This window comes from Catharus ustulatus, chromosome 7 (genome assembly GCF_009819885.2).
Source record: "Catharus ustulatus isolate bCatUst1 chromosome 7, bCatUst1.pri.v2, whole genome shotgun sequence".
NCBI classification, from domain to species: domain Eukaryota; kingdom Metazoa; phylum Chordata; class Aves; order Passeriformes; family Turdidae; genus Catharus; species Catharus ustulatus.
In genome coordinates, this window is record NC_046227.1 from 8,243,947 (window position 1) to 8,256,642 (window position 12,696).

At 49.7% G+C, this 12,696-nt stretch overlaps 1 protein-coding gene across 1 annotated transcript; it reads right to left on the reverse strand.

Annotated features, from left to right (window-relative positions):
- Positions 1 to 8,680: 8,680 nt before the first annotated feature.
- Positions 8,681 to 9,589, reverse strand: TSSK6 (testis specific serine kinase 6). Its single transcript, XM_033065422.1, has one exon. The coding sequence runs from the start codon at positions 9,587 to 9,589 to the stop codon at positions 8,681 to 8,683; it is 909 nt and encodes a 302-aa protein (XP_032921313.1).
- Between the last annotated feature and the right edge of the window lie 3,107 nt (positions 9,590 to 12,696).

A 12,696-nucleotide genomic window follows, 5' to 3' on the forward strand; every position in this document is an offset into this window, starting at 1 on the left:
TTCCCTGGAAAAGCAAAGTTCCCACAATCCAATGAGCTGGGAAAGTTGTTGAACTTTCTTTGGACACAATGTGCTCTTTTTCTGTGTGTGTATGTTCTTCAGCCTTCCCTGGGTCTCTGGGCTTTTTCCTTATGACCCTTCCTCTTCCTACGAGCTCCAGGCAGCCTCCCCAGCAGCAGCTGAACTGATCCCAGGCTCCACCATGAAGAGCAGTCTCCTGTACCCCAAGAACCTCGTAGTTTGTTCCTGATAGAGTGTGTTGTTGCAGGTTTGTCTTTCTGGGACATTTTTTTTAAACTGCTGGGAAAGCTGGCTCACAGGACACCTATTGCTGAAATCTTCACCACAGCAGCCCATCCTGGCCAGCAGCCAGTCCTCTCCTGGCCATGCCATCGCTGATTCCTTTCCCATTAGTCCCCCTGTGGCACCACAAGGCACAATCCTGACCTTCCATCCTTAGTGCAGCAGCAACCAGGGACAGTCCCCATGCCAGGCTTTGGTGCTCTGTGCATTCTCACTGCAGCAGGAGGCTTGAGGTCAGGGAGTGCCCCAGGAGTGCTTGGTGAGGGCAGGTCCCTCCTGAGAACTTTGGAGTTTAGTTGGTGGAAGTGGGGGTTTTGGTGGTGAGAGGAGATTTGCTAGAGCTGCTTATGCTGCAGTAGTGGAGTCCATTTCTGGTGGCAGAGGTGATAAAAGCCATGGGTAATGACAAGATGTGGAAATGTTTAGAGTGCCCAGAGTGAGACTGTGTGTGCTTTGCTAGCTGGTCCTTATCACTTGATGGATGCTAAATACATACAAGTGACCCGAGTCTGTCTGCTACTGGAAAAATGTCACCATTACAAAAACTTCCCTTCTGTGTGCTGATTTCTCTGTTTCTCTGATACTGGAATTAGCTGTAGATCCTGTCCTGTTCTGCCATGAACTGCAGATCTGCAGACACTTATAGTTAAAATTTTCATGGCAATAGATTTAGGGGAAGTTCTTGGAAATATGGGCTCACCTAAGTGATGCATTGTGATGATCTTTTTGTGGGTGATTTTGACCAAGCTCAACATAGTGATTTGTTTTATCTGACCATTCGTTCTGGGGACTGGCAATGTTTGAACTTCCAGCAGAGCTCATAACTGAGGTCATCAGTGTTTTAACACATGCACTCAGTTAATGTCCTGACCCTGTGTGCCAAAGTCTTCTCTGACACTTTTTGTTCAGTGGGATATTCCACTGCTCTCCCAGACCTCTGCTGCTTCCCTGCTGTCAGGCAGATCACCAGCTGATGCCCATTTTTGTGTCCTTCCTGACTGCCGTGGGGCTGTGGAGCTTTGTAAACGAAACCTCTGCAGTGCTTCCCCCAAATTCCTCCCCCAAATAAAAATCTGAGGCATGCAGAAAATTCAGGGGTAGAGTAAAACCAAGGAAATGGAGTGGCATGCAGTGAAAAGCACCAAATGTTTTAGGAGTGCTCTAGCCAAAATATGAAAGGCTCCAGTTTCGTAATGAAATTTAGTTTGTGCTGAGCTGTTGGTCTGAAGTTTAGATCCTGCATGATGTGTTGAGAATAGCATTTGCAAAAGATTTAATCTGCTGACAGACTGGTGCTCTGTCCCAAAACCACCAGCACAGTTCTCTCCATGACTGTCTCCCACCAGCACTGCCTGAAATAGTCTAACAAAAACCAGAAAACTGGCTGTGCTTTTTCAGCCATGAAGATGAAATGCAGGATGATGGCTGCAGGAATGGCTACAGTCTCCACTGTAGTTTTCTCCTAGGTAGGTATCTGCCCTGAGTAATGTCTTGGGCTCACATTTTCACAGCTAACCGTGCTGCTGAGTCAGAAACTACTGTGTGACCAGCTCAAGAAGTGACTGTGCTGCTACCCAGGCTGGGTGAGCCCTGCATCCCCCTGTGCCACCACTGCTGCCCCTCATCCCCCATCCTCGGGCTTAGGAGCTCTGGGTCTGGGCCACCCCTGGCTGCTTCCTTCACCAGTAGTAGTTTGCTTCCACATGGACATAGTGGTTTGTGGATCTGTTGTTTGTTGGGACTCCCTTTTTGACATTTCTCCCCGTTTATCCGAATGTCTGTGTGTTTATTTGAAGACTGGTGTGTTTTCATGTGAAGCTTGCTATTAGGTGCAACCCTCCCATGGGTGTTTCTTCCAGCAATTCCCTGGCTCCATCACTAGTAAATAAACAGAGCTCTCGATATTGGAAAAGATAATTGGCTGTGTAATGCACAGAAAGCAAAATTGCTTTCCTCAAGATTTATTCATCAATTACAGCTTGCCCTGGATGGTGCAGCTTGAACCATTTTCTGGATGGGGAGAAATATGTTGAATAGAAGGGAAGCTGTTGCTGGAATAAATGGCTGGGTGCATATGTGCATGGTGGTTCAGCTCTTCCATAATAGGTATCCTATTAACATGCTAATGGACATGCAAACAAGAAGCCAAGGATTATCATTATTTTTGAGACAATAATGTGTATTTTGGGGGTTTTTTTGCTTGTAATTAATGAGAATGTTGTCTGGCCTGTTGGTGTCCCTGGGGCTGGTTGTTGCTCTGGCAGGAGGAGGTAGCAGGCTGCACAAATGTGCTGCACAAATTCTGCCTCTCCTTTTGGCAAGTTCCAGTTTGTCTGCACCCAAATCCTGCCATGCACTTGTGGAGGAGCTCCAACATCTGACCAGCCTTCAGGCTGGGCATGCCAAGGTCTGAGGTAGCACTAAAGCCAAACCAGCTGCAGTGAAGGATCCATATGTATTTTTAATGAAGGTTTTCATGGAAATGACATGTTTATCTAGAAAATGCAATGACATGTCGGTGCTGTGCAGAATATTCTGACAAAACAATGCTGCCAGTTACAATTCCAGCGTGTTGCTACAGCACATGGAGAATAAGCAAAGTGACCACATGGAGGAGGAATGGTCAGGGATTTCTGAGGGGCTTGTCTGGAGGTGCTCAGTTCCCTCAGCTACTGTTTACTTTTAAAGAGTTTAGTGGGACTTGAGAGCTCTCAGCATTTGGTGAGATCCAGCTTCTCTGTAAATTTATTCCTGAGAGGGTACAAGGTAGTCTGTGACCCTGTCACTGGCCAGGTGGCTCTGCTGACACTGTGGCCATTGACCTTGTCCCATTTTTGGTGTTCAGTGGGTCTGCTAAGAGGCCTTTAATTACTTTCCTTTTATTTTTTTTTTCCGTTTTCCCCTCAAGACTCACTTGTATTGTAAAGCACACTGAGCTGTGCTGCTCAGAAATGCTTCTCTGATTCTCAGTAATGCATGAGGTAAATACTCCTGTGGTGTCTCACTCTCTTTGTGAGGACAGATTGCAGAGCCCAAGAGAGGGTTCTCTCCTGTGACCAAGGTGCCTCTCATTTATGAAGTGAGATCTTCACAGTAAGAGATGATCGGTTAAAAAAAAAATGACACCTGTACACAGGATCTGTCCCAATAGGGCTCCTGTGACATTTAGGTGCTACCTGAATATAATGACCATCTGCCAGCTGAGAGGAAGAAATAACACCACAAATGTCTTTCAGGGAATCTTCTGGTTGCTGCTGTGGCTGATAATAACGTGAGAAGGAATGAAGGAGCACAGACACCCCACCCGCCCTCGTGTGCCTCTTTAACTTCAAAGAGAAACACCTAACAGCCACACTCAGGTCCCTATATCATGTTGCCTCCTGTAAGAGCAGTAATATCCAAAATGTAATCAGCAGATGGAGGCACTGCTTGCTGTCCCACTTTTTAGTGGGTCTAGTTATTTTCTCACAAAGAACTCATGGAGAAGTCTGTGTCTCTGAAACAAAGAATAGCTGTCACCTTGTAGTGTTTGTCGGGTAGTTCATGCAGGCTGGAGATCTCCATCCCAACGTGCTGCTCAAGGCAGGGCCAGCTCTGAGATCAGGGATTTGCCCCACTGGCCCTTGGAAACCTCCAAGGACTGAGATGCCCCAGCTGAGGGCAGCCTGTGCCTGTGTTACATCCTCTAGGGTGAGTGCTGCCTTGGCTCCTGAAAAGGGCTCTTAATTGCAGTTGGGAAATTTGGATTCCCTTATCCAGAATGTGGAAAAGAAGCTCCACCCGTCTGTATTTGTAGTCTGTTTCCTTTCACTCATTTATGAGATAAAATGAAGTTGATCTGGAAGCAGGTTTGGACAGGAAAATAATTTGTCTTTCCAGACCATCAAATACTGTTGAATTTGTTATTGCTTGAAGACAGAGTCATAATCTGGCCAGAGGATGAGTGGCCAGGGAGGTTTTGAACTATAATATAAAATGAAATCGCTTTGGCCTGAGGTAAGACCCTTAGCCTGTGCATTGTAACACAGGGAGAATAATATTTACCACTTGGTGCAAGAGCAAGGATTAACGTTTGCTGGCTACTGTGAAAATCAAAATATTATTCACAGAAAGCTTCTTGTTTGCAAGGAAAGTTTTGTGTGCAAAGACCCCCTGGATCCTGTTCTTTGGTGACAACCTGTTATTAGCTTTTTTTTTATTATGCTTAATATTACAAAAAGGATCAAGACAGGAAAATGTTTTCCCCCATTCTCCCTCCATGTTCTGGCAGACAAGCATGAGTAGAGACCTGTAGAGAGGATGAAAAGAGAGGATGAGGAGATTTTCAGCTGAAGAAGGGTTGGCACAAAGTAATGGACACCCATAACTTGGTGCAGCAAGGTCTAGAAAAGAGCCAGGAGGATGCCAGGTCACTGGAGAAAAGGCTGCCAGCACTGAAGGCTGCAATTATGGAAAGGTTAATGTATTCAGGCAGGGCTGAGTTGGCTCAATTATCTGTTGGGAGCTTTGCCTCTGCAGAGAGGCTGGGTCACACAGGTACAGCTCCTGCCTGACCTGCTGCTGCTGCCTGGGGGAACTGGAGCAGGTCATGGAGCTGGATTGGGGAGGAGGTCACTGGGAGTCTGGATTGGGGAGCAGGTCATGGATCCTGGACTGGGGAGCAGGTCATGGAGCCTGGACTGGGGAGCAGGTCATGGAGCCTGGATTGGGGAGCAGGTAATGGAGCCTGGACTGGGGAGCAGGTCATGGAGCCTGGATTGGGGAGCAGGTCATGGAGCTGGATTGGGGAGCAGGTCATGGATCCTGGACTGGGGAGCAGGTCATGGAGCCTGGACTGGGGAGCAGGTCATGGAGCCTGGATTGGGGAGCAGGTCATGGAGCTGGATTGGGGAGCAGGTCATGGAGCTGGATTGGGGAGCAGGTCATGGATCCTGGATTGGGGAGCAGGTCATGGAGCCTGGATTGGGGAGCAGGTCATGGAGCTGGATTGGGGAGCAGGTCATGGATCCTGGATTGGGGAGCAGGTCATGGAGCCTGGACTGGGGAGCAGGTCATGGAGCCTGGACTGGGGAGCAGGTCATGGAGCTGGATTGGGGAGCAGGTCATGGAGCCTGGACTGGGGAGCAGGTCATGGAGCTGGATTGGGGAGCAGGTCATGGAGCCTGGACTGGGGAGCAGGTTACTGAGAACCTGGATTGGGGAGCAGGTCACTGGAGCCTGGATTGGGCAGCAGGTCACTGGAGCCTGGATTGGGCAGCAGGTCACTGGAGCCTGGATTGGGGAGCAGGTCACTGGAGCCTGGATTGGGGAGCAGGTCATGGATCCTGAATTGGGGAGCAGGCCATTGGAACCTGGATTGGCTGCAGGCAGGGATGGAGAGCCAGCCCTGAGTTAGGGCAGGAGTACGTGAGGTGTTTGATTACCCAGCAGTGTTTTCCCACAGTTCATGAATGTACTTATCTCCAGAGTTTGGTAATGTGTAGACTTTTAAGTAGCTGAATGCTGAAGCTTATCAGACACATCAGCCATGGCCTAAAATCTTGAAAGCAAATTTGGCTTAGCTGAAAAACAAGCTTTAATGTCAGTGTGCAGTGAGTTACCTCCCTTCCTTTCGTTTACCTGAAATAAAGCTGTATTTCAGGCAAAGTGATGCACAATATGGACAAAAGAGCAGTGGGAGGAGAACTGTACTAAAGGTCTGGAAGATGTCTTTGAAATTTATAATGCTCTCTTAGATTAAATGGAGTAAAATTGCTTCAAGATGATCTCAAGAAACCACTTAACACTCTATTCTGCTGACTGTCCTTTTCAGAGTCCCTCTAACTGATTTCAAGACACACGTCTAAAAATCTGAAAGGTCTTCCAGGGTGACACAGGGCACCTTGACAGCCAGCAAGAGGACAGTCACTTGTGTGGATTGCTTGGTGGTCAGGTCCCCAGAGGAAGTTATTTATTTGGTGCTGGTATGACACAGGAGCTTTCATTTAAAGATTGCACTGCACCACGGTGGTGGTGTTGTTCCACACAGCCTGGGGAGGACAAAGTGACAGTGCAGGATGAGTCTGGTGGGACTGAGCAGGATATTGGTGACCCAGTGTGGCTGATTGTGCCTCAAAGACGTGCTTGCTCCGAGTCCAAGGGCTGTCCCATAAACACAGGGCACTGTGCCTCGTGGCCAGGATAGTGGGGCTCATCTGCCAGCAATCCATGAAGGGGCACTTCCATCCACTGTGCACCTCTCAGGAAGGTTAAAAAAGTTAAAATTTTCTACCCTCCTGAGGGGGAAATGAGCTTAGGGAAGCAGCAGGCTTAGCACACACAGAGGCCTCTGGAGGGGAGGGGTGCTGGCAGAGCCGTGAGCCTCTGCCTCATCCTGCTCAAAGCCTCTGCTGCTGCCCTCCTTCAAAACTGATATCCCACCGGTGCAAATTAGATAAGGATTGGCTCAGGGTCTTTAATTGTGATCTTTATTTTTAATTTGCATAATTAGACGTGTAATGGGCTATTTTGCACAGCCTGGGGACTGCTCTGAGGTCGTTAGTGCTGGCCCTGGGAGATCACCATCTGTCTGCAGAGGGCCAGGGCTGCGGGCAGCCTGACGAGCCCCTGTGGCTCCAACAAACCTCTCCCCACTCCAACCCCAGCTGCTTTCCCAAGCCACCCAAGGGGGTACAGCCTCACAAAACATTAGTCATCCCTCCCTGCTCCTGTCCTCAACAGATGCAACCGTTTAGGAGAATGTGGTGCTGAGGGGAGATTAATAGGGTCTGGGTTTTAGAACGACTCCCCATTGTGTTAGCTTTGTCTTTAAGGAGAGAAGATTAAGACAGAGCAAAAGGAGAGGCAATACAGCAGCACCAGGTCTGTGCTTCCCAGGTTGTGGGGAGGTACCTGGGGGCAAGCAAGGGCTGGAGGGAGGCAGTAGGTGGAGATGGGCAGGTACTTGGATGTGCTGGGGCATGGATTGGGATGAGACTGACAGGGTGGCAGGAAGGTGAGTAGAAAAAGAAGAATTGAGCCTTGCCGAAAATTTCACTACCTTGGAGTCCATCTCCTTGTTTCCCACATCCTTATGATTTCTCCTCTTCCTTCCCATCCCCTTCCTGATCCTTCCCAAGCCTGTTTTCCACAGCCCTGGATGGCCACAAGACACCCTTTGTATCCCATTCCTCTCTCTACTTTGGATTTTGCTGCTGGAAGTTTTATTTTGCATCTGCAAGAAGAACAAAATAAATCTTCCTTCCAGGGGTGGCAAAACTCCCTGAAGCCTGCATGCTGAAAAGCCTTGGGCTGGCTCTGCTGCCACATCTCCTTCTACTTAAACTGCTGCTTTTAATGGGCCCAGAATGTTTGCTTTGGGAAAGGTGTTTCCAGCTCCTCCAGCAGAGCCACGTGCGCTGGTTTGTTATTGTCAGACATGGCCTGGCCAGGGGCTGTGCTGTGCCAGCTCACAAGGCACCATCACCATCAAACCACCCAACTGGACTTTTCCTCTTGGACTTCAGTTCCAGGGGAAGATGGAGATGGTTTAGAGTGGGTTGAAATGTCTTATGAAAGCACATTTCAGATGCCAGCTCCTACCTTTAATTAACCATTTAAAGTGGGGCTTTCCCATAAGGACCCACAAAAGATTTTGGGGGTTGAATCAAGAGTAATTGGTAATTTTTCACACTGAAGCTGGTCAGCAGGAGTTAGCAAAATGGTTCTCTTTTATACCTTGATCACTTTTCCCTTTCAGCTTCTCCATGGCCAGTGGCATTTTTAATCACGTATCTTTTGGCAGATATTTCAAATATTGCTTACAATAAATACCCAAAAGAAGTTCCATGTAAGGTGCAGCTGCCTGCAAAAATCCTGGTGTGACTTCAGGCCATGAGCTTGAAACAGTGACACATGAAAAATGGGACATTTTCTCTGCAGCAGTGATTTGTAGGACCACTGATTCTCCCCTCCCACCTGCTCAAGCAGAGTTTGGTGGTGAACAAGGCTGAGGAGAAGCCAAGACCCCTGCAAGAGCAGCTCTCCTCCCACAGTCCCTGTGCATGCAGCAGCAGAGGGTGGGAAGGAGCAGACTGGGGTGGCTGTGCCCGAGTTTTGGTGTTCTGTGGAGCAGGCACCGTGATGGGCTGTGCTGCTGCACCTCACCACCCTGCCCTGGCAACTCTGCATGGCTGCTGTGTCTCCAAACCCACGGCAGTTCTGGGATCTGACCACCTCCCGAGGGCACACGGCCGTGCTGGTGCCTGAGGTTCAGCCAGCTCCACGCACAGGCACCCCTGTGGGCCTCAGAACAACCAGCAGCCGCAGAAATGCTTCTTCAGGACAGTCTTTATTGCACCAAAATGCTCTTCCAGAGTCTTCGGGGAGGGCTGTGTCCTCAGATGTCCCCATTCAGCCAGCGGTTCTTGGCCACCTGCCCCGCGCCAGGCCGGGAGGCCGGGTTGTACTGCAGCAGCTGGGTGATGAGGGTTTGGCAGGGCTCTGGCAGCGGGGGCAGCCCTTCTGGGTATACCACCCCCTTCTTCTGCAGCTGGGGCATGCTCTGGACATGGGTGTCATCGAAGGGAACGTTGCCGACCACCATCATGTAGAGCATCACCCCCAAGCTCCATATGTCGTATTTCTTGGCGTCATAGGGGATGCCCATGAGTACCTCCGGGGAAGCGAAGGCGGCCGTCCCGCAGAAGGTGGTGCTCAGGTCCGGGTACCCTTGGAGCTCCTTGCTGAAGCCGAAGTCGCTGATCTTGGCGCGGCGGCCGTCGGCCGAGAGCAGCACGTTCTCGCACTTGAGATCACGGTGCACCAGGTTGCGGTCGTGCAGGTAGCGCACGGCCCTCACCACCTGCACAAAGATGTCCCGGGCGTTGGGGGTGCAGGGCAGCTTCCCCACGGTCTCCAGCATCTGCAGCAGCGTGGTGTCCATGGCCTCCATCACGATGTAGAGCTTCTTGTTGCAGACCTCGATCAGCTCGAAGACGCGCACGATGTTGGGGTGCTGGATCCTGCGCACGATGGAGAGCTCCCGGGGCAGGAACTTGAACACCACGGCTCGGGATGCTCGCTGCCGGTCCACCACCTTCACAGCCAGCGGGCCCTTGTGCTTGTTGGAGGTGGCTGCTTTCACCTTGGAGAAGCTGCCCTCCCCTAGTGTCTGACCCAGCTTGTAGCCTAGCTCGCTGAGCACCCTCTCTCCTCCATCAGGCTTTGGCATCATCTGTGGCGGCGGCGGGGTCAATTGGAGCTGGTGTTCCGCCCCAGCATTGGGAAGCTGTATTGTCTGGTGCATGGTGGCTGCTCGCCTTCACTTATGGCAACCCCTGTTTGTGTGCTTCCATGCCCCACCCGGGCATTGTGACGGGCGGAATGTTGTGTGTGACACAACATCTCGCCTTTGGGAGGTGACATCGGAGCTCTGGTTGGTCCCCTCTGCCCATGGGTGCCCCTGGCATGCCTGCACACACACAGGGGACAGCTCTGCTGGGGATTTTAGAGTTTTCGCCCTTTCAGCCTCTTCACTTGAGTTCTCAGCACGGGGCTGTGTGGGTTGAAGTTTAATTGTCAGCTTTCTGGGCTCAGGGACCCATTTGGGGACCTATGCCAGTTTTCTGCAGGGCTTTAGTTACACTAAAATCCAAACTACATGGAGTGGTACAAAGGAGTGGCTTCTACTGGCACTAACTGTGAACCACCTTGGCAGGTTATAAATATTTACTTCTTTGGTGGTGGTGCACAGAGCTATTGTACTACTAGGGAGTCTTTCCAACCTCTTGTGAGGTGGACAGGGAACTTTAAATGCATTTTTCAAGGAAAACCAGCTTTTTGGTTTCTTGAGGTCACAATTGCTCTTTATCTGTTTTTATCAAAATTATATTTTGGAGACTTACAGAGAAGCAAGGCCTGAGATCCTTCAGAGACCTTGTGTAACTTGGATTTTTAAAAGGTTTTAGTCAGTTTTAGTTGCCATAATGTGGCAGTCAAACTGAGCAGAGGACAGCTGGGCTGGGCCACAGCACCCACTCCAGAGCAAGGAGTTCTGCATCACTCTCTGTGTCTCAGGCCAGTGCCTGATCCTTCTTCCAAGTGCTGCATCCTTGGCTTTCACAAACACTTGTTTCTGCTTTGTGCTGGGGTTTTTAAGCTGTTTGAGTATCCTGTGGACCCCACATTTCCTTTCCAGCTGTACAAAGAAGCCTAGGACCACAAAACCCCATCTTCCAAAACACCAGCCCAAGTGCTATTTTTAATTTTTGAATATATGCTTCATTCTGCAAGTCAGTTATAAAGGGGAATGCTGATCAGCTGAAGATGAAAGGAAATCTTTCTTGTGAGTCCATCTTGTCAGTATTCTGAAGCCATTTTGAGGAAATTAAAATAGCTCAAAGCTGCAAGCACAGGTCTGTATGTGCTGCAGGGGAGCTTCACTCTGAGCTAAGAGCAAGCAAAGCAGTCACCATGTCGAGCTTTATCTGCTCAGAGATTGTGGGTCTGAACCAAACCACTTTCCCACTTCAGCTGTTATTTCTACAGGCCAGTTGGAAGTGTGGAAATTCAACATGCCAGGGAAATGTGGTTGCCACAGGTATACCAACAGGAATACCATCAGGCTGTACCATCCAGCATATAAATAAATGCCCCCAAATTTCTTATTTCTCAAGTGGATGAACAAGAAGCTGTTTCCAGAAGTCTCTGCTCAGAAACTGACGTTGCTAAACACAAAGAATTCCCACCTAGCAATCAGCAGGCCAGATGCAGAAACCCATTTTGCTGGACACGCATGATTTCCTGACCAGTTTAGCCCTTGAGTCATAACCACAGTGACTTCAGCAGAGGTCTGAGCTGGACTTTTCAGAGGAGCTGGGAACTTGGAGATGACTGAACACAACGGAACCAATGAGGGCAATTTTATGAGGGGAAAGTGCATAGACCAGGCTTCCCTTCCCCACTTAGTACCAAAGCACCTCTGGAAAATACCACTGCTGCTCCTGGGAACAGAAGGACACGTGCAGACATCTACAGGGGCTTGGCTGATGCTCAGAATGTCTTTTAAAATAGGAACGGGCAGTCACATCACAGGCACGTTCCCCAAACCCACAGGTAAATCCTGACCTACGGGAAGCCCCTTTCCAATACCATAACCAGAAGAGGGAGTGTCCACACTGATGTGGGAAAACCAAAGTGGCAGCTACAAATCAGGTTGCAATGGTAAGGACTAACGTAGAGGAGTCCTGTGCTGCTGGTAATTCTTCATCTGCTCGAGGTTGCTTTGGGAAAGTTTTCTGCAAATTTGGCTGAAGTGGGCAGTTTCAGTCCCAGTAAACCCTCCTGGGAGCCCAGAAAAAGCCTTGTGCTGTCAGATGCTGCTGGAGCACCCTGGGGGCGGGAGGGCTGGAAGGAGATAGGGAAGCAAGCCCTGTTTTAGCAGGGAGGGAGCAGCTATTGAAGCAAACACTCCCCCTCCTGTACGCTCCAGGCTGCAGCTGTGCGAGCTGCCTTGGCTGCAGGCATCACTGCTGTGCATCCCTGAGCCCTGCCCAAGCCAGCAGCACGGCCCTGCTGCAGACAGCTCCCAAGGCAGGCAGCAAGAGGCTGGGATGAGAGGGCTTGGTTTGGCAGGGCACTGCCAGGCAGAGGAGGAGCAAGGACAGCTGAGCTCAGCTTTCTGTGCTGTCCTCAGAGAAACAGATTTTTGCTTGGTTGGCTGCTGGCTCAACAGTAAAAATGCACCCAAAAATCTCTTTTCCTTTCAATCTCTGCACCTCAAGTACTGCTACCTGTGGTATAAATATTTAGGTCACACTGATATATTTTAGTAGTGTACCCACTACCAACATACATAAAAAAATGCTGAGCTTCTGTGCTTTCTAGAGCATTTTTTTGCATCAAAGCTGTGTTTGTAGAACTGACTTGTTCCATTGCTCTTGTTAATGAGAGCAATCAGAAACCAGGCAGCAATTACTGTTTTGTTTAGTGTGGCACGTGAGCAGGGGGAGCTGGTTGGCAGAGGTGTAAATTATTGGAGCTCACTGTCAGGGATTTTGTTATGGGATGTTCCTGACTCTGGTGGCACGGTTGTTAGTCTGGACAAGCCTGGCATGCAGTTAGTCCCTGTTCCAGGGGGGTGGTCAGCTCCTGTAGGGCCACCAGGTAAGTCAGCCTTGCTGGGAAGTTAATGCAGCCTTATGTGTACAGCCACCTTCGACTGGAGAAGGACACACAAGTCACTTTTTTCTTTCTGCATTTTTTTTCACTGATAACCTGTGGTACCTTTATGGGGGGGCTGCTCTCTTGCTGAATCTCATTGAGGCAGCACTCAGTGCAATTACTGAGATCCCAGCTGAGATGCACACGGCAGAGAGGGAGCTAAGGAGGGCACTAGATCTTGGATGCTTTGGG